At 40.9% G+C, this 24,817-nt stretch overlaps 1 protein-coding gene and 1 long non-coding RNA gene across 4 annotated transcripts in view; one reads left to right on the top strand and one right to left on the bottom strand.

Annotated features, from left to right (window-relative positions):
- Window positions 1–164: 164 nt before the first annotated feature.
- LOC116332615 (cGMP-inhibited 3',5'-cyclic phosphodiesterase A-like) overlaps window positions 165–24,817 on the bottom strand; it is a 75,742-nt gene continuing 51,089 nt past the window's right edge. For 2 of the 3 annotated variants that reach the window (XM_031755625.2, XM_039615548.1), the window contains 12 exons: window positions 24,394–24,654; window positions 22,333–22,490; window positions 16,059–16,132; window positions 14,276–14,424; window positions 14,014–14,151; window positions 13,678–13,789; window positions 13,344–13,457; window positions 12,542–12,741; window positions 10,347–10,550; window positions 9,213–9,374; window positions 4,607–4,865; window positions 165–4,342 (listed from right to left, as the gene is read on the bottom strand). In XM_031755625.2, the coding sequence (XP_031611485.1) occupies window positions 4,029–4,342; window positions 4,607–4,865; window positions 9,213–9,374; window positions 10,347–10,550; window positions 12,542–12,741; window positions 13,344–13,457; window positions 13,678–13,789; window positions 14,014–14,151; window positions 14,276–14,424; window positions 16,059–16,132; window positions 22,333–22,490; window positions 24,394–24,654 (2,145 nt within the window). In that variant the 3' untranslated portion in view covers window positions 165–4,028. The remainder of the gene's footprint in view (window positions 4,343–4,606; window positions 4,866–9,212; window positions 9,375–10,346; window positions 10,551–12,541; window positions 12,742–13,343; window positions 13,458–13,677; window positions 13,790–14,013; window positions 14,152–14,275; window positions 14,425–16,058; window positions 16,133–22,332; window positions 22,491–24,393; window positions 24,655–24,817) is intronic. The other variant, XM_039615547.1, reaches the window with a different exon arrangement.
- LOC120441229 lies at window positions 6,235–8,674 on the top strand. Its single transcript, XR_005613896.1, has 4 exons — window positions 6,235–6,830; window positions 6,965–7,153; window positions 8,049–8,149; window positions 8,557–8,674. It is a non-coding gene; the product is annotated as an uncharacterized LOC120441229 (long non-coding RNA).

Raw genomic sequence — 24,817 nt, 5'->3', positions numbered from 1 at the left:
AAGACTTGACAGTATTTTAGCTATATTCACAGCTGAATCCAGAAATGATATACGCAGGCTCAAATATATCAACTCAAGTATATACAGTAGTATAGTATAGATTTGATTAGAGTTGCCTTTTTAAAGAAACGTACCCATACTTACAGAAATGGTTCAACTCTAAATGCAATCAGAGCTCAAAGATGGTTTAATGAAACATGGCACTTTGAAGTGATCAGGAAATTGTGTTATCATGTACGCGTTTATAGAATTAAATACAAAGAAGATGCGACACATCGACACAAGCATACCACAGAAACCGTAATCTTGTAATTCAATGTATTCACATTACAACATCCACATGGTTCAGTTTGTGACGTCTACTGATCTTCAAATATATTCACTGTATAATACATAATACCAATATAGGCACTTCCAGTAAGTCTGGCAATATTGAAGCTACAGTATAGTGTCTAAATTACAAAATGGTAAAAATAAATAATGTATATCTAAAAGAGTTTTTGTAGTTTTAAAATTTCTTCACTGTACAGCATGTATGCATTTTGTACAAAATGGAGCATCGACCTGCAAGGAAATCAATTATTTTACTTTCACAAATACTATGTATTTGGACATATTCTTCTTTAGTACATGTGGTAAGTGCAAGGTACTTGTGAGAAGAAAGCAATTAATTCGTTAATTATGTGTCAACTATATAAAAATACATCATCTCCTTTTGTTTACATAATTGTAAAACTTGTTTGGTTCTCTTGGTTACAATTATTCTACATGTGTGAATAAGCATGGCAATCAACTAAAACAATATGACGACACAAAAAATACACGATTAAAACCGATATACGGTGGTATCCACTCAAATGCAAGTATTGACTTGATGTGACTGTGGGGCAAAATGCGTACGCGTTCCACTTGCGATCACCAGAAAATTAACACAGTGGACACAGTCCGCTGGCCTTTAAAGATGTTGCGCGATGAATGCTCTAGTACTTATGTCTGTGAGGCTAAGAGTACGCAGATCAAAGAGGAAGCGCGAGGAGAAATATCCTATAGGACTTTCTGTGAATAATAATTTCATCTGAGTATCCGTGAAGAATTGAAGAACTACTCACAGCATCGCTTTGCCCTTCATTACTTCACAATCTCTATCCCCTTCTCCCCAACAGTACAAGATAATTAAATACAGGACGGAGTCACATTAGAGGGGTCAATGGAAGAATAGACATAGAAGCAAACACACACTGTTTTGCTCTCGCAGATACACTAAATAATGTATATATACATTCAAAAAGGAAGGATTTCTAGAGCGTTTGAGGTGATGCAATTGTGTAATTGTACAGCCTGGAAGTGGAAGTTACATTATCCCAATGAGTCATAGACAGAATGTATGTTTTTCCGATTCTGGACCACTTTAGCTTAGATACACTGAACAGCTTTCCTACATAACATTGATGATAACTCACAGGGCTCTTCCAAAGCTAAATAAAATGTGTCCATTGTGCAGGTAATGATGATTATAGCTCATTGGGCATGAAATGCATCAGCATACAGAAAAGAGCATGCATTTACAAGACACAATGCACCCAGCAACCCATGGTCATTTGAGGCCCAAAGAACTAACATTGTCCCGATTCAATGGCTTGTAACAATTCTGGCCTGATAAAGGGTTTCGTAAATCTGAGATGACCTACTAATCAGTAGGTCAACCAATTATTGAGCTTGTGCGTGCGCTCCTCCCCGTGTAACACAAACTGCAGAGGAGAGGCAGAAAAGCAGAGCGGCCCATTGTGGATGCGGCGCTCTATTCAGCACAGCCGGACGTATTGTGTGACACTACGTCAACGCAGGATATGCTAGAATACAATGCGTGACGTTCCACAGCCGTGTCTTACAGTGTAATTTCACCTCTTGTGTCATCTGTACAGACTCATATATCTGCTATTCACCTTTCCAAAGATCAGTTTAAAGAAATCAGATTATGACAGAGAGCAGTGGTGCAGCATGAGATGCTTGCTGACTGCATCGGTTACAGAAATCTGAACTGCCGATTCTGGAGAAAGCACTTGTTCAATTCAAGATGCATTTATTTTTTTTTCCTTCGTAGTTTGTGCATAAATGTCAGTGATTCAATTTAAGTTGGATATTCATTAGATTTTGTATCTTATTCAAGGTTGTTTACACTTATGGCTTTATTTCAGTTGAAGCCTTGAGCTATAATGTGACTTTAACTGTCAGAATTGGTGGTGTCTGGCTGCTAAAATAATTCCTGTGAAATTTCACAGTTTTTACAATGTTACTCATAAATACTTCCCACCATCACAAAGAAACGGGAGACAGTCGGGGCAAAAATCACATGGAAAGAATCTGATGTGACGAAAGGTGAAACTGATAAAACATTACACGCTGCAGTGCTGTTATCTTGACCCTGGTGAAATCATAAAAACGGTTCCCAGCATTTATCCGCTGAACATTGGTTTCATTAAATAAAGCGCAAACTCCAAACAGCTGCAATTGTTACATAAACAGAGAGAATTGTTTTGGCTCCAATGCTGTTGCACCACCACTGTGAGAAGACTTTGACGTGGGAACAAGTCATGTGATGTTAAAAAAAAGACAGATTATGATCATCTAAATTTGAAATGACAGAGAAAGAAAACTGGCAACATTCCCTTCGTGTATTATCATGCAAACTGATGTAATCAATATTCTTTGCAAAACTTCATCCACCAGCTGATGCACTCTGCCTGCACTGAACTTGAAGAGAAGAATTAACTCCCTGAGGTGCCAGGATGGGATTCAGACAGAGTCACCATGAAAAAATCAAAGTCAGCAGCTGTGACATAAACTAAGCCTTATTTTATGAACAGAGTTAAAGTTTAGATTTCTGGTGTGTTTTTCACGTAATGTCCTGTTATGTGATGTTCACGTAGAATTTCAACAGTTGGGGTTTTCCTGAGGGTTCACGGTCAGCGTCGTTTACAGATTTTAAGCAACAGTGATTATAGATTGCACTACACACTGAGTCCAGCTGCATGAGTATTAAAATGATGATGACAGGAAGAAAAAAGGACTTCCTGTCAAAAGGCGATTTTTAAACAATACTTGAGAGGACACAAATTAATTTGAATTAAATGTTTTTTGAGATGGCGTTAAGTTTTCCTAAGTGGTAAAAGGATCTGTTTTCTGGTTCTGTTTGAATGCATGATTGCTGCCAGTGCAGGTCTCTTGAATACAATATCTGGGACAGTAATGTATTACAAATAATAAGAAACCTGCTGAATTCATCTACGTCATCTGCAGAGGAATTGTGCACATGAGCGCATTCATTTAAACACGCAGGCACGCACAAATGGACACACATGCATAGCGTGACGAGCCTCGGGTCTCTGTGTGAAACTAAAATGGTACATAAAGTACTTCATTTGGCAACAAATGGAAAACAAAATGTGTAAATAGTTGATGTTGTATGCTAATTCCCAAGAGTGAGTCATTTATTTTGGCAAACACCAATGTTCCTCGTTTCTTTGACCCCCTTTATAATCCATGTATAGAAAACAAAAACAAAAAAAATAACATACAGTCAGTGGGAGAGCTCAAAAATGCTAAAATTGAAACACAAGTCCATATATATATTTATATATATATGCACTCAGGAAGTAATTATATATAAACTGGCAGCAAATTTCTGGAGTCCCGCGTTACCACAAAGGGTTGAAGCTTGTGCCACCAGGCTTCTTCTTCTTCTTTTGACAGTAGCAAAAGAGTTTATATCCCAAAGTATATGAATAGTCCCGTATTGCAATATGGAAAGCTTTATATGTTTGGTGAAATCAAATATTCAGATAACATGTGTAAAGCACATATTTTGCCACCCTGTTTTTTTTTTTTCTTTATAGGCACACATTTCCCAAACATCTACAGTGTTGTGTCTAAGTGATGTGCTGGCAAAAACAGGAGTCAGTTAATAGAAAACAAAGTAACACTTCTTCATGTCCTTGTCCTGAATGATGCCATATTTCCCCTGTGTTGTTTCATTGTGGGTCCCCCTCCTCTAGTTGCTCTTGAGGTTTAGAGTCTTCCCTCAGAGCTACAGGCCATTCTGGTTCCTCCAGTTCCTCCTCTGGATCCTCTCCTTCTATCAGCTCCTCTCGGCTACCTGACTCCTCTTCCTCTTCATGAATAGCCAGAATAGGTTCAGCTACATTGTTTAAATGGACAGGCTCCGCTCCTTGTGCCTGTTTTTGGTTCTCTTCTGCAATCACCTTTTTCCACATCTCGTGGTTCTCCAGCAGGTGCTGCGTGATCTGGCAGAAGACTTTCCTCCTCTTCTTGAGAGTTGCTTTCTCTGGAAAAAACAAACACATCCATGAATTAATACGTCCATCGTTCTCTTTGGCAGGGGTAAGAACTTGCGAGTGGGGGCAAATGCCTCCCCAAACGTCTCATCTTTTACAGGAATTTAAGTTGTCCTTCTTTTCTTTTTGTTAATCAAAAAATGCTGCCCATAAATGCACAAAAATTATTCTAAACAAATAAATTTCTCTTTTTAGATAGACATTAAAATATAAATACTGTTATCATTATTGCAGATTTACATTTGAATACTTACGGGACGCTTCCGAGCAGGTGGACGTGTCTTCCTCTGCAGTATCCTCCTCATCCTCCTCCTCATTCTCTCCAACCTCTGGCCCCTCCTCCTCCGGGTTGGGTTCCACCCATCGTCCAGGCATGAGGCTGGCCGAGTCATAGGAGTTACACAGTGGTCCAACGATGTGGGTGATGAAGGATTCCTGGAGTTTGGCCAGCTGTGGGGCTGCTCGATCCATGAAAGGGCTGATAGGAAGGCCGAGGCTGGACTCCTCATCACCCTACACAAAGCATAAGCCATTTAGATATAAAATTATCACCAGTTAATTTCATATTATTCTACAGGAAATTAGTAATTATGGTTAGCATAAACATAACTGATTCAGAGTCTACATCACTGAAACTGGGCTTTCACTGAAGGGAAACCAGGTGGAATAACTGATGGCAGAGGTCAAATGTTCCAGTACACTATAACAGTGAACTGTCACACACAAGAGCAGGACCTCTCCTAAATGGAATGCAGCCATAATTAATATATTTATCCCACTTCAGCTTCTGATATGCAAGACAAAATTTGCTGCTGCCCTAGATTTTTTGTTTTGCAGTAAGAGATGTTTTTAGTCATCTGTTAATGACTGCGAAGGCCGGCTGCTTAAGGTTCATATCATTTGTTTTTGTCCAGGTCATATGCCAATGAAAGAGGAGCAAGTACTAATACTGAAACATAGTTGCCCTCTTCTGTATTTTTTTTTTTCCTCTACGCAGACTTCTGGATTTCAGGCATGATTGATTTTTTGCTCCCCTTAATTCCCTTCATTTAATCCCTCTGACATATTGAGAAAGTAATGGAAGTGCTCCTTCTGAGAGCTGCTATTGTGTGAGGAGCTGTCATAACTCCATGACAGGACTACATATTCTACATTTTAATTTTACATTGTATCTACATATAAGAGAAGAACAGTAGAGACAGCTGGGGTATCTTGTAGCTTTGTTTTTTTTTTTCTAAAATAAACTCTAATGATTCATAGGTGCTGTAGGTCTTATGTATGCTTGGCTTCGTTGCCATTGTAATAATATCATATGTAATCATGGCCTATTTTTTTTTGGTGCTGCAGTACCAAACAGAATCTATTTTTGCCTTTAGTCTAAACCCGCCCACAGTGAATTTTTGTTACAGTATTTAGGCTTGGAACACATCTCAGCTAATTGCTTCTGGGTCAAGAAGAATATGCTCAAGCCCTTATCTAGACTGCGGTTACTAGGTGACGACACACCCTGCGCATTATGTGCCTCTGAATTTTTTGGGAGGAGAGGCACAGAGAGCAAAACCTCTACAGGATATTTGCGTTCATCACCACGTCTAGCAGCTCGTTTTAGTTGTTTTGTATGCGGTGACGCTAGCACAGCTGAAATTCACGTCAGATCAGAGTTTTTTGTTTCACCTGAAATTTCAACTAAAAAAAAAAAAGAAGAAGAAAAAAATAACCAGCAAAACAATGCATCACAATACATCCCAGCTGTCACAGAGCGTGAGGTAGAGGGTTACACCCTGGATAGTTGCTAAGCTGTTGCACGGCTAACACAGAGAGACAGACAACCATTACACTCACATCTACAGCCAATTTAGAATCACTAATTAACCTGACCCCACTAACTGCATGTCTTGGCACTGTGGGAGGAAGCTGGAGTACCTGGAGAGATCCTGAACATGCAAAACTCCACACAGAAAGGCCCAGATGGCAGATCCAAACCCAGGACTTTGTGAGCCAACAGAGTCAACCACCAGGCTCAAACGGGTTGAACACTCAAGTGTTTTTGAAGCAGGATGTGTGTCAGTGTGTGCCTGTTTGTCAATGACTATGTGTCAGGTCAGGTCTTAAACTCTCCTTCTCTCTGAGAAAAGCTCAAGCTCGACCGGGTTTCGGGCCTGTTTATCCCCGACACACTCCCTGCCAGTGGCTGGTGCCCCCACCAGTGAATTGCTGGTTCTCGGTGTCTGGGGCTGGATACTCGGGTGTGTACTGGCTCGCTCCTGGCGGCTGCTTTGCGGGGCCTGGGCCCTGCTCTTCTACTCTATTTTTCTCTCCCTTCTGCTCCTTCTGTTAACTTTTTCCCCAACTTCATTTTCTTTTGTTTTTTTATAGGCCCCCAGTCTTGTCTGTTATGGCTCTTTATCAGTCTACTCAATCCGCTGGTGAAGTATTACAAGTTGTCACAAGTATTCAGGGAGTTGGCAGAGGCCACAGGTAAATACTCATGGTTTCCCTCTCAGCTTCTCCTACCTTTATATGTATCTTTTAGTGTGTGCTTTCTAAACCCCCTGTAGGTGTAAATGTGAGAGTAAATGGTTGTCTGTCTCTGTGTAACAATCTTGCGATAGACTGGGGACCTGTCCAGGATGTACCCTGCCTCTCCCCCTATGACGGCTGGGATAGGCTCCAGGCCCCTGGGACAGCCGAGTTAGATAAGCAAAACAAAATGGATGGATGGATGCTTGCCAAAACTAACAACAAAAGCTGACTTCTTGGAGAGCATCTGGCAATATAATAGATTGGTGTGTATGCCCCAGGTAAGACTGAAGTTCATAAAGGAGATGGACCAAAGGCTCTAGATGTGAAACAAAGAACAGCAAAGAACGACGTCTACACACTGTGCAGATATAAATCTACAGTATTATAAATATTGTGCCACTGCGTGGGGAACGCCTCAACTTTTACAAACTAAACAGAGCACAATAGCGTCATCAAAGGGAAGTTGGGATAAATGAAAATTCAGGCGCTAACATGAGGAGGCAGTTAATGAAATTTTCTCCCAGCTATGAGTTTGTATTAATTTAGACAGCATCTGCTCACTGTCATTATATAACGCTTCTGTTTAGGATACTGTAATGATAGGGAAAACCGGATCTCAGAGCTCCTCCTCCCCTCGTTGTATCCTCTTTTATGTGAGTCCAACTGTAAATTCCATCAAATTGAAGATCTGTTCGAGATCCAGTCGTTTTATAAAACTCATTTGGTTTTGTGTTACAATCTTTCTGCTCTGTGGGAACAGACGCTTTCTAGTCTATAGTGTATAGTATGACACTTGGGGTTGGTTACCAAGGCAACTAGGAATCCTTGCTATAGCTGTTATTCATTCATATCCGGGAAGACGTCACACACACAACATACATGCTGTGCTTTTCTTAGGGCCTTTGTAATTTGACTCTCATGGCCAGTTTTTATAAATATTACATGTATTTATTTATTTTATGTCTAACAGGGTTGTGTTTTCTGTCATGGTCCTTTGATAAAGCGCTATCCTGGAAATAGATTGCTATTTAATTGTAAGTCATAAGAAATCTTTTTGAAAGAGTATGTAACTGTATGCTAACTGAAGTTCAACATCGTCGGCCCGGCCGGCTTTCCTGGCTGTTTGACTCCTAGTTTATTTTTTGCATAATTTCCACTTTCCCATGTTGTCAGACTCATTGGTGACATCACTGCTGTAGTCCAATCATCTTCCTGCCTGCCTTCTGTGAGCCAGTGAGCCTCCATCCTCCATTACCTTGGCCTCCAATAACACTGTGAGCAATCTTGAAGTCGTTGTATGTTCTCCAATATCTCTAAAATTAGAAACATCCTTTCTCAGAGTGAAGCTGAAAAACTAGTTCATGAATTTATTACTTGTAGGCTGGACGACTGTAATTCGTTCTTATCAGGCTGCCCTAAAAACTCCCTTCACTTGATCCAGAATGCTGCAGTAAGAATACTGACAGGGACTAGAAAGAGAGAGGATATTTCTCCCATATTCTTATCAATGGCTCCTTGTTAAATCCAGAATCAAATTTAAAATCCTTCTCATCACATCGTCCTTCCACCTTTGCTGTTGCAGAATTCAAGCCATTCATTTCAATTCAAGATTAGTTAGAGTTCAGTTCTCTCTTTAAATATCTCCTCTGTTTCTGTTTCTCTGTTTCTCCTTTGTTTGTAGGGCTTTGAAGACCTGCATTTCCAGATTCGGGAACAGTTTCTATCCAACAGCCAAAAATGAACTCAGTTTTCCCCTCCCAGTATCTTTCCAATAGCTCTAAGTCACTAGTTACACAAAAATAGCACTTAAATTCTTATAATATTTTTATCTTTTAAGTACATTGCTTTATAGATTGGATTTCTATAGTAGTGCATTTTTTATTACATTTTTATTTTGTTTTGTTTTTAATTTATTGGGCATGTGTACAATGCAACTTTCTTTTGTTAAAGACAGCAAATCTTATTGTATGTGTTGCATGTAATGACATTGAAGGTAGTCTAATCCTGAATCCGATTCTGAAGTATATCCTGTAAATTACATATAAATAAAAGCTAAATTGTTGCTGACATTGTTTCAACAATGTTATTTCAGTCTATGAAATCATAATCAGTTATTTACACATTATTATTATTATTATATAAATAATACATATCAATGCATAAAACCACCCGAATATTACTAAAAAGGTCATGGCTCAAAAGTTACACTGGCACTGGTATGATTAGTGTTATGAGACAGTACTATGCTGTACTGTGTGGTGTCATGTTGGTGTAGAGGTGCACCCTGAGCTTTAGCTTAGCTGAGGTCTTAGGTCCCATAAAAGATGGTTCACACACCTGTTCATAGAACTCATTGACAATGCCCTCTGTCCATTGCAGATGTAGCTCCTTGCACTTCAGAGGCCCATTTATATCAGCGAGTTTGATGCACATCTGGCAGACTAGCAACCTGTCATTCTCGTTAGACCAGTCGATACCTGTAGATGGATCATCGCCTACCTGAGGGATTGACAGACAGACATGACAGTATATTCAAACATGTTATGTAAGCACAGCTATAATCTTCTGCTGAAACGTTTTCTGTTAATCTATAGTTTACAGCATCAGTTCATTGGACTGAGGACGAAACAAACATATATAAGACTTAGGGTTATGCAGTTAAGCTAATACTGACATAACCCAATTCTTGTTGTGAAAGCTACTTACTATATAAACAGGTGCTTTAACCTATACAGAGCTTGAGCATATTTCTAAGAAAAGCATCACTCAATCATATATAAAGTTGAGCTCAGCACTTTTTGAATGAATCGATTATTTCTAGTTAAGCTTAATGAGCTTCAGATCTAAAGAGGCTCAGGAAACAGAGGAAAGCTTGACGGCTACTTCACCCAAAGCTAATTCGCTTCCAGGAAGAGCAGAGCAGGGACTCTGAGAGACCTTACTGTTACTTTTGCTGCCAAACCAGCAACCTCAATGTTAGCTGACAGGCCTTGGCCATCGAGCAGCAACGCTGTAGTAGAACTCACAATGAGAGGAATGCGGACCCTCAAATCGAAAGCCAACACTGTGTCTGCACTCCAGTGAGTTCTTGAAAAGCTATGGGGTACTTTGTGTTGTTGACTTATATTAAGAGCACTGCAATGTATTGCACAAACAGATCTGCTCCTTGAAAACCACTTGACAGCTTCCTTTTCCTGAAGCCTTGTCCCAGTTTTTAAAAGAACTGAGCTGTTAGGAAAGCATGTCTACAGAATATGTTTGACCCCAACTTTTCCAAGCAATTTATTACTTGGCTCTCTAATTTTAACAATAAACAAAAAAAAAATCAATTGTAAGCTTTTCATGTTATATTTGAAGACAGATATGCTCAACTCAATGTTTACACTGGCTTAAAAGGCTAAACTCCCTCTGAAGAGTTTTATAATTTGTCAAATGAATGTGAAACATAGAACAGGGATGTTTTTAGAATACCTTGGCATTGAACTCAGCTAGGAAGTCAAAATGCTTCTTCAGATCAGTGGCCAGTATGGCCTCAATGACCAGGAAACGGAAACGTTTGAACTCCACATGGTCCAGATTGACCAGGAAGTTGTACTCTGGCTGTGACAGGAAGAGGTTCCAGGCTGCGGCAGCGTGGTGGTTTTCCAAAACTGAGCGGTCATTGTAGAGCACAGCCTGTCAAACAAAACAAACCATAATTGTTAGACACTACTGATGGGAAAATTAAGGCCTACATTATTGCTCTCTGATAGACAAGCTACTCTTTCAGTATCATTATGTCATCATTGCTCTAAATTGGGTAATTTACAGTGGCTTGCAAAAGTATTCGGCCCCCTTGAACTTTCCCACATTTTGTCACATTACAGCCACAAACATGAATCAATTTTATTGGAATTCCACGTGAAAGACCAATACAAAGTGGTGTACATGTGAGAAGTGGAAGGAAAATCATACATGATTCCAAACATTTTTTACAAATAAATAACTGCAAAGTGGGGTGTGCGTAATTATTCAGCCCCCTTTGGTCTGAGTGCAGTCAGTTGCCCATAGACATTGCCTGATGAGTGCTAATGACTAAATAGAGTGCACCTGTGTGTAATCTAATGTCAATACAAATACAGCTGCTCTGTGACGGCCTCAGAGGTTGTCTAAGAGAATATTGGGAGCAACAACACCATGAAGTCCAAAGAACACACCAGACAGGTCAGGGATAAAGTTATTGAGAAATTTAAAGCAGGCTTAGGCTACAAAAAGATTTCCCAAGCCTTGAACATCCCACGGAGCACTGTTCAAGCGATCATTCAGAAATGGAAGGAGTATGGCACAACTGTAAACCTACCAAGACAAGGCCGTCCACCTATACTCACAGGCCGAACAAGGAGAGCGCTGATCAGAAATGCAGCCAAGAGGCCCGTGGTGACTCTGGACGAGCTGCAGATATCTACAGCTCAGGTGGGGGAATCTGTCCATAGGACAACTATTAGTCGTGCACTGCACAAAGTTGGCCTTTATGGAAGAGTGGCACGAAGAAAGCCATTGTTAATGAAAACCATAAGAAGTCCCGTTTGCAGTTTGCCACAAGCCATGTGGGGGACACAGCAAACATGTGGAAGAAGGTGCTCTGGTCAGATGAGACCAAAATGGAACTTTTTGGCCAAAATGCAAAACGCTATGTGTGGCGGAAAACTAACACTGCACATCCTCTGAACACACCATCCCCACTGTCAAATATGATGGTGGCAGCATCATGCTCTGGGGGTGCTTCTCTTCAGCAGGGACAGGGAAGCTGGTCAGAGTTGATGGGAAGATGGATGGAGCCAAATACAGGGCAATCTTGGAAGAAAACCTCTTGGAGTCTGCAAAAGACTTGAGACTGGGGCGGAGGTTCACCTTCCAGCAGGACAACGACCCTAAACATGAAGCCAGGGCAACAATGGGATGGTTTAAAACAAAACCTATCCATGTGTTAGAATGGCCCAGTCAAAGTCCAGATCTAAATCCAATCGAGAATCTGTGGCAAGATCTGAAAACTGCTGTTCACAAACGCTGTCCATCTAATCTGACTGAGCTGGAGCTGTTTTGCAAAGAAGAATGGGCAAGGATTTCAGTCTGTAGATGTGCAAAGCTGGTAGAGACATACCCTAAAAGACTGGCAGCTGTAATTGCAGCAAAAGGTGGTTCTACAAAGTATTGACTCAGGGGGCTGAATAATTACGCACACCCCACTTTTCAGTTATTTATTTGTAAAAAATGTTTGGAATCATGTATGATTTTCGTTCCACTTCTCACGTGTACACCACTTTGTATTGGTCTTTCACGTGGAATTCCAATCAAATTGATTCATGTTTGTGGCTGTAATGTGACAAAATGTGGAAAAGTTCAAGGGGGCCGAATACTTTTGCAAGCCACTGTACTTAATACAATCATTTCTATCATTTCTTTTTATTAATAACACAATGTAGAACTACACAAAACAGTAAAATTTCTACCTCGTAACCTGTAGACCTGCAAACATTTATTCTAACTGTTGATTTGCTTATTTTTTTTAAAGCAGGCTGACAGTGAAATAAAGAAAAAGACAAAAAAGTGTGACAGTAAATCAAGTAAACAAACTTCTATTTAATCACATACTGATGACCATGCTGTAGGCTGAATAGCATGAGCACCTGTGGGGCGCTGGTGGCCACGAGGAAAGCATTTGTCCGCCCTGGGTGATCATAATCGTGCATGGCGGCAGCCACGTAAAGAGCCATGAGCTCCAGAGCAGGTATGAGGCCTGACAGGCAGCCGTAACCATCTTCTGACACAGTGTAGGTCTTTGAAACCAGGAAGCCCATGTGACTGTGTGTTATTCCACTGTCGGAGTCTAGCCACAGGGGAGAAGACAAAGTGAGGAGGCTGAAGAGAAAGGTGACAGAATTTACACAAGACACACACAACTGTACAGTACCTTCATCTGCACACGCCTAAACATGCGCACGCACGTGCTCTCGAGCACAACACACAGAAACACACACACACACACTTTAACGTTCAAATCCACTTATATGTGGATCAAAGGGATGGCCCTAGTAAGGCATACAAATGAGGTTATGGAAATATGGGTAAGAGGGAACTCTAATCTGCCTGCAATTTCATGCTGTTCTAGACTTCAAATAGTGTTTGGTATGCAAGTGCCAAAAGCCTGAGTAAGATAAGACCAACTTTGAGTGGGATAAGAACACACACTCCTGCAGGTTTGATACTTTGACATTAATGAGGTGGCTGCAGGGGATGCGAAAAAATTCAGAATGAAAAAAAAAACTGACCTACATATAGAAAATCTTAAGCGCAAAAAAGTACAGTAGAGCAAATATTGATGTTATTTAAAAACTTGACAACAAGTTTTGCATACTTTTATGGACTGATGGATACACATACACACCTGCAGGACATCAGCTGTCAGCATGCATGCGTTGATGGACATACCTGAGTCACTGGCAGAGCCGTGGTCAGTCATGAGGCTGGGCAGGCCAGGCACAGGCTGCGTGGTGAGGTACCAGACTGCGTGAAGCACATCTGTGGCATGGACCCTGTTGTGATCTGGATTAGAGAAGATAACAAGTCTGCTCAGTGTGTGTGATCTTCTCCACCAGGGTGCAGTGTTGGGCTGCTAATGTCTGTTCAATTAAACTTCAAGGCAGTGCAGAGTGCTAATGCTGCATAGATTGCTCAATATTTCCATCTAGTGGCTGCTTTCATCCTTGCAACGAGTAATCTGAAGCAAAGTGAAAAACAAAAGCAGGAAGATGCTCGAGCTTACATGGTATGTCTCTGTAACCATTCTCAAGGGCGTGGAAGTAGTTCATGAATTCTTTTACGGGGATCTTAAAAGTCTCAAACAGGCCAGTGTCCTCAAAGAGCCTATAAGATACCTGAAAGGTAAAAAAAAATTCAAACTATCAGACCCCCTGGACATCACCAGATCCAGATATATTAGATATAACAAAAGTGTTCAATAAATGTGTAAAACTGAAAAACGTAATGAAAAAAATTAAAAGACTCACTTTATAACTGAGTTATAAATAGTAAAGTGTGCTACTGTTTTGTAATATAAAATAATTTGTCTGAATCGTGAGCTGTTGACACTCTGGCGGACCTGACTGAGGATTCGTCCACATTTCCCATTGGTCTTCTCTATCAAGGTGAAGATGGGGAAGTTCCAATTGTTCAGCTGACTCATCAGAGGTTCCAGGCCCTCCATTATTAAAGGCTCTGGTGCCAAGATTGGTTTGTCCTGGGTGAGTAACAAATGGTCAAAAGAGGCGAAAAGAATAAGGAAATTATTACATAAGGAGTAGATGTTCCTGTTTTATTAGCAGTACTAATGTGACTGAGACAGCTGCTTTGGCCCGCCTTACCTCGGGAGGTATTAGTGCATGGAGGATGACATTCTGGGAGTTTTTTCCTTCTTCTGCATCGTCCTCTGTATGTGCTACATCACTGCTGTCACTGTGGTTGGCTTCATGGGTGCTGTCATAGTCTGATGACACAACCACTTGGTCCTCTGCTGGTGTAAGAAAAACAAAGAGATGTCACACTGCAGCCTCGGGAGAAAATCCACTGTTAATCTTCTTAAACTGATGCATATCACTAGGTTTCTTGGAGTATGTGGATTTACTTCTTTTCTATATCCACTTCCTTTAATCTCGGCTCATTGTAATAGGTTATTTTCTGCAGGTCCCAGAGAAAGTCACTGCTGCCTTCATTAACACTCAAAGATCCCTGATTGCTGCCTCTCACGTGACTGAAAGCAAGTTTTAATAGTGTGTCTGCTTTGAGGTGCTACTTTATAAAGCAGCACACTTTGTTCTTTCTACAGAAACATATATGTGCTCATGTTGAGTGCTGCTCACAAACTTTAGGAGCAGTAGAATAAGCAACATTGTAGTACATTTTTTAAAAAGAATGAACGCTCTGCCCAGCTCAGCAACAACAAAAGGGCCGAAAGACCACAGAAGACAAAAAATGCACGATGACAGAATTATTTCCATAGTTAGAAAAAACTATTTCACAGCATTTAACTGAGTTGAGAGCACTCTCAATGAGGTAGGCGTATCATCGTCTACAATCAAGGTCTACAACCAAGAGACGCCTTCATAAATACAGAGGGTTTACAACAAAGTAAAAACCACTGGTTATGCTCAAGGACAGGAATTTCAGATGAACCCAAGATTAATGATGGGAGGATAAAAATATGGTTGAGAGAAACAGCTCGTGATTTGAAGCATACCAAGCTATTTGTCAAACATGGTGGAGGCAGTGTTATGGCTTGGGCATTTATAGCTGCCAGTGGAACCGGGTCACTCATGGTTGTTGATGATGTGACTGCTGATATGAGCAGCAGGAGGAATTCTGATGTGTAGGGAGCTATATAGATTCAGCCAAACTGATTGGACAGCTCTTCACTGTGCAAAAACGACCCAAACCATACTGCAAAAGCAACCCAAGAGTTTCTAAAGGCAAAAAACCCCAAGTCAGTCAATGGCCAAGTCAGTCACCTGATCTCAGCCCAACACAGCATACTTTTCAGTTGTCAAATACAAAACTTAATGCAGGAAGATCCACAAATAAGAAGCACCAGGTGTTCTCAATGAGGGAAGCAAGAATTTGGCGATGACCATGTGTTTTAGACTTTATACATCCATTAATGTATAAAATGATGTCAATTTGTCCAGTTAATTTTGAGCCTCTTAAAATGCAGACTGTGTATGAAAATAGCTGTAATTCCTAAACAGTTGATGAAAAGTGGTTGTTAAACCCCTTGAATTAATGCTGAAGTTTGCACTTCTATCACATTGTGACTGTTTGCATTCAAAACCACTGTGATGGTGTAGAGAGGCAAAACTACACACACAAAAATTGTCTTTGTCCAACAAATTATGGGCCTAACTGTATGAGATACTGCAGAGGTAGTATCCTTTTATCATCAACACAAACTCATTACGCGAGATAGTCATTTGTTTGGGGTTTTCTGTGAGTGTTTACTATATATATCAATCTCCCATATCAGCTGAGTGCAATGGAAACAAACAGTCTCAAAGAGAGAGAAACAAAAGCGATTTGGTGTTTATGCCAGCAAACGTAACACAAACACTCTTCCCATGGTGCTTTACAGGAATGCTAGAAAGACTGGGGGCATACCTGAACGTGGTATCCTGTCTCCCTTGTCTAAAGAGCCCTCACCGTGGTTCAGTCTGATGTATGGTCTCCCACAACTGTAGAAAAGAGGGGATTCACTGTTAGTTAGATAACAGAGAACTTTCTATTTATCTCAGATGTGCATTCTTAACTACTGCGTGTGGATATACTTGAGTTACAATCACACTCTAGTGACCTGTACCTTTTTGAGCAGATGACGATAACATGAAATGTTTATTCTTTTGATTTAATTATTTGATTATTATCAGAATGCAAATAACTCCACGCCATTCACAGCAGTTCAAAGTTAACAGGCAAAACACAGGGAAGATAAATACAGAATATATGTATTAGCCTATTAGACAATCTGCAGCTCTGCTACAGAAGTGTGAATATCGCCGTTCGCCACATCTGTCTTCGATGTGTAAACAGTCAGAAGAAGTTGTCAAGAAGAAAAAAACAAGAACTTAATGGGGTTCCTACTGTGCAGCCCCCACACGAAAACAGCCGTTGCACACTTGCTTCAAGAAAATACGTAGTAATGAATCTAATGGATGCACACATTAACACAATGCAACTGGAATAAACAACAAAGCAAACTCCAAACGCTGGCATTGTTATAAATGATTCATTAGAAACTGAGCCCACCCTCTTTGAGATTTATGACAGACCAGTGTCGGCCGCAACAACAACTCACTTTCTCAGTCTCAGATGAAAACATTCCCATCTGATGACTGGCTTTATAAATCAAACAGCAAATGTTATCTTCTGTGGAAAGAACTGGCCTTTACTGGTCAGTTAGCTGTGTGACACCACGGGGAGCCTCCCAGACTTTTCCCAACAGATTTTCCGTGTTTCTCCACTGAGGCCACTGTCAGGCTGTAGGTGGTTCCAATTAAAATACCTCTCCCTAAATGTTGTAAAACCTGCCTACTCGGAGCAGGAAATGCCTGCCGTTAGAGCATGGTGTCACAGGGAGCACAAAGGCCTGTAGTGTGTCTATCTCCTCCTGATAAAGTGTTTCTGGAACACTTTTGAGCTGTACCCACCCAGCATAATGGTCCTAAGGCCCCAACAAAGGGAGTTCTGTTGTGTTTGTACGGCCAGGTTGGACCACTGTGTCTAATGCCTAGCAGGTGTGGAATATAAAATAGTTTGATAGTTTGGCGGGTGAACAGTTAGTACATTATTGTCAGGGGGGTCTGGGCAGGCAGCAGCGCTTGGCTTAAAAGGTTTACTTTTAATGAAAGTTGAAGAACTGGCAGACACTTTTCCTATTCTGCTAATGCAGCAGAATAACCTCGGCTACTGACATTGAGCCTTGAGCACAAAATGTAAATAAGGGGGCCGGTCATTTTCAGTCGAGGAATCTGCCAATCATGTATCAAGTGGCTCTGCTTTTATCTCTCGCTCTCTCACTCACGCACAAACTAACTACACATGATACACACTCCAGTTTCAATTTGCTATCATTTTCTATGCTAGAAATAACATTTATATACCACTAGTAAGAATTTACTTTGCCTTTTGGGAGAACGCAACTGTCAGCTGTAAACACATTTGCTGTGTGAAGTTAACAGACGCCATCCTGTAGTGTGGTTTTATTGAGGAACTCAAAGTGGACTTTAGTTACATTTAGCCAAAGTTTTAAGGTTGAGGGGACTTTCTCTAATATAATGAAGTCGCTATCTGCAATTCTGTAACCTTAACCACCTAAAGATTGAAAAATATATCTGTGTAGAGCGATGAGTCTTACAGAAAAATAAATGAACACTACCACAGTTTCAATATGTGGTAGTGTGTAAATGATTATTCTGCACAAGCTCATTGTTGCTCAGAACAAAAAAGAAATACAGTTTTTCCAAAATATCTCCCCTGTTTTCAAAAACCAGGAAATTTTAACATGCGTCATACAGTGAATTTTAGCTTAAAAAATGACACGCGCTATATTTCAATCAACTAACCACACAACTTCTTTTGGTTCTTCTTTGTACAACTGCTCGTGTCCTTTTTTATTATGTCATTGTGCTTTAAAATCAGTTTTCTGGATCAGGCTCAGTTTTGTCTAATCATCAAGGTCAAAGTTGGTTTCTTGCCTTATAACATACAAAATTTTCAAAGTCATAAAAATCTAAAGTCTTGTTCAGCACACCAAAAATAAATTGCTCTTCATCTCTAAACCAAAAGCCACTTGGCACTCACTTTGTAACTATGACGCTTAATCAAGCAAATGCAATTCAGTTTAAATTGCAGCCCTGCCTGCTTTGCTCATTTTTGAGGACTTCTTCTTGTATGGCTTGAGCCGTGCCGTAAGCTCCGGCTGGCCTCTGCCTGCTAACCTTTCCGCTGCAGATTTTTTACTCAGTCACTTGCAGCAGGTTGACAGATTACCTTTGGTTCAGAGCCACGACGGACAGTGCCAAAGCCACGATAAACACCGCAGCTATTATTTCTGCTTCCAGTAATCTACCTACTCTCGAGCCAGATGACGTGAAGAAGATAACAACACAGTGGCTGGGGCTGAGGGAAATGGAAGGCATTCAATCGGGCCCTTTAAACAGGGTCTATCTGATAAAAAAAAAAAAAGGTGATACTGTAGCTTTGAAGTTGGTGTTATTCCTTCTTAACAGTGTACGTCATTGAAGGCTGACATGATGGAAAAACGAGGGAGGGGGAAAAAAAGAAGCCTAATGTCCTAATTAAGATTGTGCAGATTTGATGATGGAGTAGAGAGAAGGCAATTGAAGCCATGTGTTCATTTTCGCCCAACCTCCCTTCCATGTGTTCACTCTCTCTCTCCTTCCCTCTTTCCCAACACTCTGTGTGAGGATGTATCAGGAATGATTAGTGGTGGTGTGTCAGTGATGTGAAAGGAAATTCATAGGCTTCTGGTCTTGGCCAGACACTCTAACAAATACAGTTTAGAGTACATAAATTACCAAAAACACTCCTTATTACTCCCTAACATGTGTGATTTAGGTGTCAAAGCCTACTTGAGAAATGACGTGTTGGCAGGTTGCTGCTTGCTAAGAGACCATCAAAGGTCGGATCCCAAACACAGCAAGTTGTTTTCAGTCGGCATGGGCTCTGGTTAAGTGTCTTTCAGCTAAACACCGAAGCCTTACCAGCCCTATTTGATTATTTCAGGCATCTGGATCTAGAACGCATTTAACTGAAGTGCTGCTCAGAAAAGAGCCCTCTCCACTGCTGTAAACGAAACCTGGAAAATCTCTGTGTTTTCCAATTGTTTCCGGACCGTGTGAGCCAGAAGAAGCAGCTGTATCTAAGAGTGCGAGTGTGTGAGTTAATTGTGGTGTTCTCGTGACTGGGGAGAGAACCAGGTGTTTGTTTACACTCAGTAAGTGGCCTTAGCTGGGGCATGCTGCTGGGCTGCGCTAAGATATAAGACCAGGCAACGGGGCTTTGTGTACAGAAGCTTTGTGTTCAAGTATCACACTGTCACTGTGCAAACAGGACCAAACACGACGCTGACAGGCGCAGGCTACGCAGGTCTTTGGAGGGCTGAAGCCACAGAAGAAAGCAGTGCAAAGAGTTTAAAGCAGTAAAAAGAAAATTAAGGCTTTCTAATATAGATTGATTATTACAATAAGCCTCAACTCAGACTTTTGTTAGAGCTTTTAAAAAGAGGTGCAAAGGTCCATTTTTGTAGAAAAATATACAATACAACATCTAACCCTAAATACTATGAGCATCACTCTGACACCATATCAGCCAGGACTCCTTTGCAAAGTCTTTCCATAAGAATATGGGACTTGGGAACCAGGCCTCATGAACAAAGCTGCCACGTTGTTGGGATACAGGGATTCAAACACCAACAGTTAGGTCCACAAATATTTGGACAACGACATAATTTTAACTGTTTTTGCCTCTTTACACCATCAAAGTGGATTTTAAGGTGTGATTGAAGTGCAGAGTTTCAGCTTTAATTCAAGGAGTTTAACAAAAATTTACCTTTTAGGTATTACAGTTATTTTTAGACATAGTCCTGAATATAATTTAGGGGAATACTTATGGGCCTTTGGCAAAGAATTTCTAATGGGATCTCTGTTGGAATTAATTAATTAAGTAAGTAAAGAAAGCCAGTTTGGTCATGGAACACGAGTTTAACGACCAAAAACTAAAATAAATACTGTGGGTTTGTTTACCACGAGGTGAAGACACAGCATTGCCGACTAGACTTTTTCTCCAAGGTATAAAAAAATGTAAAAAAACTACCTTGGAAACAGCACACATGTGGTTTTTATGGAAAACGCTTAGTTTTACAGTACGACCATTATCATTAGATAGCTTCACGCAACAAATCTTAAAGCAAAAAACTTAACAATACACAACTAAAGTCTGGCTGGCATCACTTACTAACGGCAACATGGATGAAATCACTTGAGCCAGGGTACCCGCCCTCATTAGCCACGACTTGTACACCTGATTGAACATCGATGCCCTGTGATTGCTATTGTTTCGTGCTACTATAAAAATATATATATATATCTAAAAAAGAGCATTGCAGCTCTTCTGAAAGCATATTTTTTTAACCATCCACACAAAATGAGTTTCTAAATTCATCTGCGAGTGAAATAGGCCATGCAGTTGCAGAGTCATGCCTCATTTTACATCTGCAACATTTAGTCCAAACAATTGTTAAAATAGGTTTTGAGGGAGTTCGCAGAAGTAGCGAGGTCGCTTTTACCTGAAGCTTTGCTGACTGTAAGTATGTAAGTGAGCTGATTCAAATCTCTGCACTTGGAAGCTGTAATTTTGGAAAAAAAAAAATCTTCATGTATTAATTTGGGGTTTTGTTAGAATACGAGCCATAAATACATAGAGATACATTTACCGCTGCTCTTTATTTTTAACATGGGCTAATGAATGCTAATGAACAATGCAAAGGTTATCCTGGGCTGACGTTGTATTCTCTGAATCTGTGCTGGCAGTTTTCAGTGAATCTTAGAATCATCAGACGTAGCTGTCGTAAATTCTCCAACCTATTAATATTTCAGACATTAGATCAGACAAATGTTCTTATGCGGCATTTGAGAATTGCATATACACAAACCATACTTTCCCCGTTGGTTGGTACACTACAGGAAACTGAGACACTGCTTTGAAATCCAGGGACACCCGGAAGCTTAGCTACTTGCAGACAAACACCACAAACTGGATGGGGAAGAGACTGAATAAGGTGGATGAAACACTAATAGACTCTTTCTTGTTGAGGCATAGTTAATATTTTAAAATCGGAGCGTATGTGCTGTCTAGTGCTGCTTTTGCGTCACAGAAATACTGTATGCATGAAAACTCATGCGAGCATGCACAGCTGAAAAATTTCAAGCTGAAACTCCTTTGAAATTCATAAAAAAAGCATAATTTCCCCTGCGCTGCTCTAAGATAATCCAAACATAATGTTACAGTAATCACAAAGTAATTGTAAGGAATGCAATCTCTGCACTGATCACAGTAAATTGTGCTTAAACAATTCACTTAGTAACCACAACAGCTTTAATACATGAGGATCCTGTGTTTATTCAAGATTTAATGCAACAATGTGATTTAGTGGGGGAAAAAAACCAGCAGGAAAAAACAGAAAAACCTAGCACTTCCCATCAGATTCACTGCATCTGCTTTAGTACTGTATGCAAACAAATGCTTATCAGGACTTATGTAACCTCTAACTTTCTCCATCCTGCACCATATTTCTCCTAAAAAGTACAAAAAGCTTGAAAACACCTCCATAAAACCACACACTGTCTATTCTATGACAGGCTCACAGATCTACTTTGGAGCCATGATACTTCTGTGTAGCGTGAGCCTCGTGCTATCTTCAGCACTAATGTGCTCAGGGTTGATGTGCGTCTTAGTTATTCAGGTTAATGCGTTCGCCTGTGGGGCATATTTCCATTCTGGCTCCCACTGCACACACATCCTTTTCTGAACTGTGCCACTGCTTTTCACTCACACTGATGGCTTTGGTATGACTACAGCCATAATGCTGAAAAACCCAATATCCTTCAGAGTGATTCGCATTGTAGGACCCCTCCTTAGCGTGTTTGTGCCGCAGTCGTGTATATCTATAGTACAATAGGACTTATTCTATTCCTATTCCTTTATTTAAAAATCTAACAAAATTCCCAACGGGAATTTGAAAAAGCAAGCCGTAAGGTGTAAGTGGAACTACATCTTGAACAAAGTTACCAATGTGACTAAAACCTGGGATCTAAAAATACAGGAGGTTCATGTGAAACAGGTGTGGCTCAGGTACCTGCACGTGAGTGCTTCATGATAGGGTTTGATGCTGGCGCTGCGGTCCCTTCGCACGGGTCCCGGCTCAATTGTGGGAAGTCCTGTGGCAGACGTGGTGGTGGTCCACGTGGAAGAGATCCTCCTCAAAAGGCCAGGGTGGAGGCTCCGCCTCAGACGCTGCACAAAATGCACAGTACAGATACACAGTTAACAACCCCGGAAACCTATCTTATCACTTGTTGTTTAGTAAAAATCGAAATCAGTGAGTGGCCGCAGGAGTCAGAAAACATGATTATTTGCTTTTGTATTAAATAGATAAAAGCTTTAAAAATACTCCCACCTGTAAGATAAAGTTAATGCTTGTTTGCTTTGTCTCCAGGCAAATAAATCATCTGGATGAGATTGTTGTTTTTTCTGCACTTGGCCAATCTGAAACAAATGACGCTGGTGATAACCTGGAACATTTTTCACAATCTGCCTCGCTGGATCCAAGGAGAATAAACCCCGCATCGGACATTAGCAGGCAGCTGCGGCTCTATACAGCACTGTGCAGATGCCTTTCATCATATAGGCTCTAGCCTCTCTGCTTCTTATTCTCTCTGTAAGTCTCTTTTGTCTTGTTCTGTCAGTCACGGGCTTTCTATGTCTATTCTCTCTATTCTTCCTTCCCTGGGATTCCCAGCGGTCTGTGCCCGTGCAATGCCTCCATCTGCTCTGTGCCATGCAGTCATTTGGCACAGCAGCTCTAAACATGGCAGACTCTCTTTCTCCGTCCTCTGCAGAGTGACCTACTAAAGATTGCCTTAGAATCCTGAATGAGCCCATTCACAACAAGGCTTCATACACTGAGTGCTAGGACACAAACTCATGCACAGCATTAGGAGGCACGTTTCTCACTTAGATTACCTTTAGAGCTTTGATGTAACCTTAGTTCTGCCATCAGTCCTAGGTACATGCAAAATTCCATTCACACAAATTTAAAAGAAAATCTTGTTTCTGCTATGACTACAAACATTTTTACCATTTTTTTGTATCATCAAAAATGTATGCTTTTCCAATGGTAAAATTGTGCAAGGCTGTAATTTTAAATTTCCATAAAGAAAGCCCTATCAGGTTAAAACCAAGAGCAGAAATACATGGCACAGAAACACACACAGCAGTGTCGACATTTCATCATTTGTATAACCGTTTAAGAGGGCAGAGTGAGTTTCAACATTTAACAAGTAGTTATTTGTTTTGTCATTCATGTTTTTTTTTGTAGCCCTTTCAATGGAGTTGCCATTTTGCAATGGAGACAGAGAACATGCCTGTGTTGGACAGAAAATGAGCTTGGAAAACCTTCACTCCTGTTATTCTCCTCCTGGGCAGGCAGAACTGGGCACATTGTCCCTCGGGGGAGGAAAGTCTTAATGAGCACAGTTTCGCAGGCTACTCCACAGGTGCAGTTCATCTTGACTACTTTTCCACAGTTCAGATGATGTAAACGTGCACCTGTCAGACCAGCGACGTGACAACAGTTTCCACAGTGGCCAGAACAGGTATCGCATAGCTGGACGGTCATGGAGGAGGTCCAGGTTTGCTTACACGCTTGTCGGTTTTTGCAGCCTTTAGAGGAATACATTCGCCTCCGTGTCGTCTCTCCTCTTCTACTCCGCTCCTCACATTCGTGAGCACACACTCTGTATGGCTCTGCACATCTGTCATGTTGACACAGCTGTGGCTATGAAGGGAAGAACAGTGCTCCAAGCGCTCTATTTTTCTTCGCTCAACTCTACAAAAATACTCCTTCATTTAATGCTAAAAGTTCTGAGAGCAGGAAGCACTCATTAGCTGAAACATGGACTAAAAGATTAACATGTGTGGGGAGTGCTGTGTGGTATATAAATCATTTGGCCTTAATAAGGTGGACCACATTTCCATCCAAGGAATATTTCACTGTTTCCAAATAAAATTATTTTGTTTCAGCCTCTTGACTACTTCTGATTAACACGTTTGACTTTTCTTTTAAGGATGAAAAATATCCCTTCTTTCATCTATGGTTCCAAGGGCTACATTTCTTTGTGTTAACTCATTTTGTTACCTTGTGGATGGATGTCTTCTCTCCTTTCTCAGGTACCTCCTCTGAGTCAGAGCAGGTGTAGACATCGCTGGGGTTATGCAGGGGGGCAGGGCGTGGCCGGTGCAGGGGCTGGAAAGTGAGCTGGGTGGTAAGCATGTTGCTGACGGCCCGCAGAGACGTGCAGGTGTTGGGTGGGAGAGAGGGGTCAGCCAGCAGGTCTGTAATTAGTCCATGGGCTTCTCCCATCACTGCTATGTCCACCATGACAGTTGTGCCCGATGACTGTAGGATGACAAGGAGACAAAGAAGAGTTAATCATCATTGCAATAGTAGCTGATGTGAGCTGATACTAATTAACGGCTGAGTCTGATAGCGGCCGTGTTCCGCTTCTCGATGGCAGGCATGAAGAGCGGGTGTGTAAACTATGTCAGCAGCTCCCGCCTGA

Source organism: Oreochromis aureus, linkage group 7 (genome assembly GCF_013358895.1).
Source record: "Oreochromis aureus strain Israel breed Guangdong linkage group 7, ZZ_aureus, whole genome shotgun sequence".
NCBI classification, from domain to species: Eukaryota; Metazoa; Chordata; class Actinopteri; order Cichliformes; family Cichlidae; genus Oreochromis; species Oreochromis aureus.
This window is presented reverse-complemented; position numbering and strand designations above follow the sequence as displayed.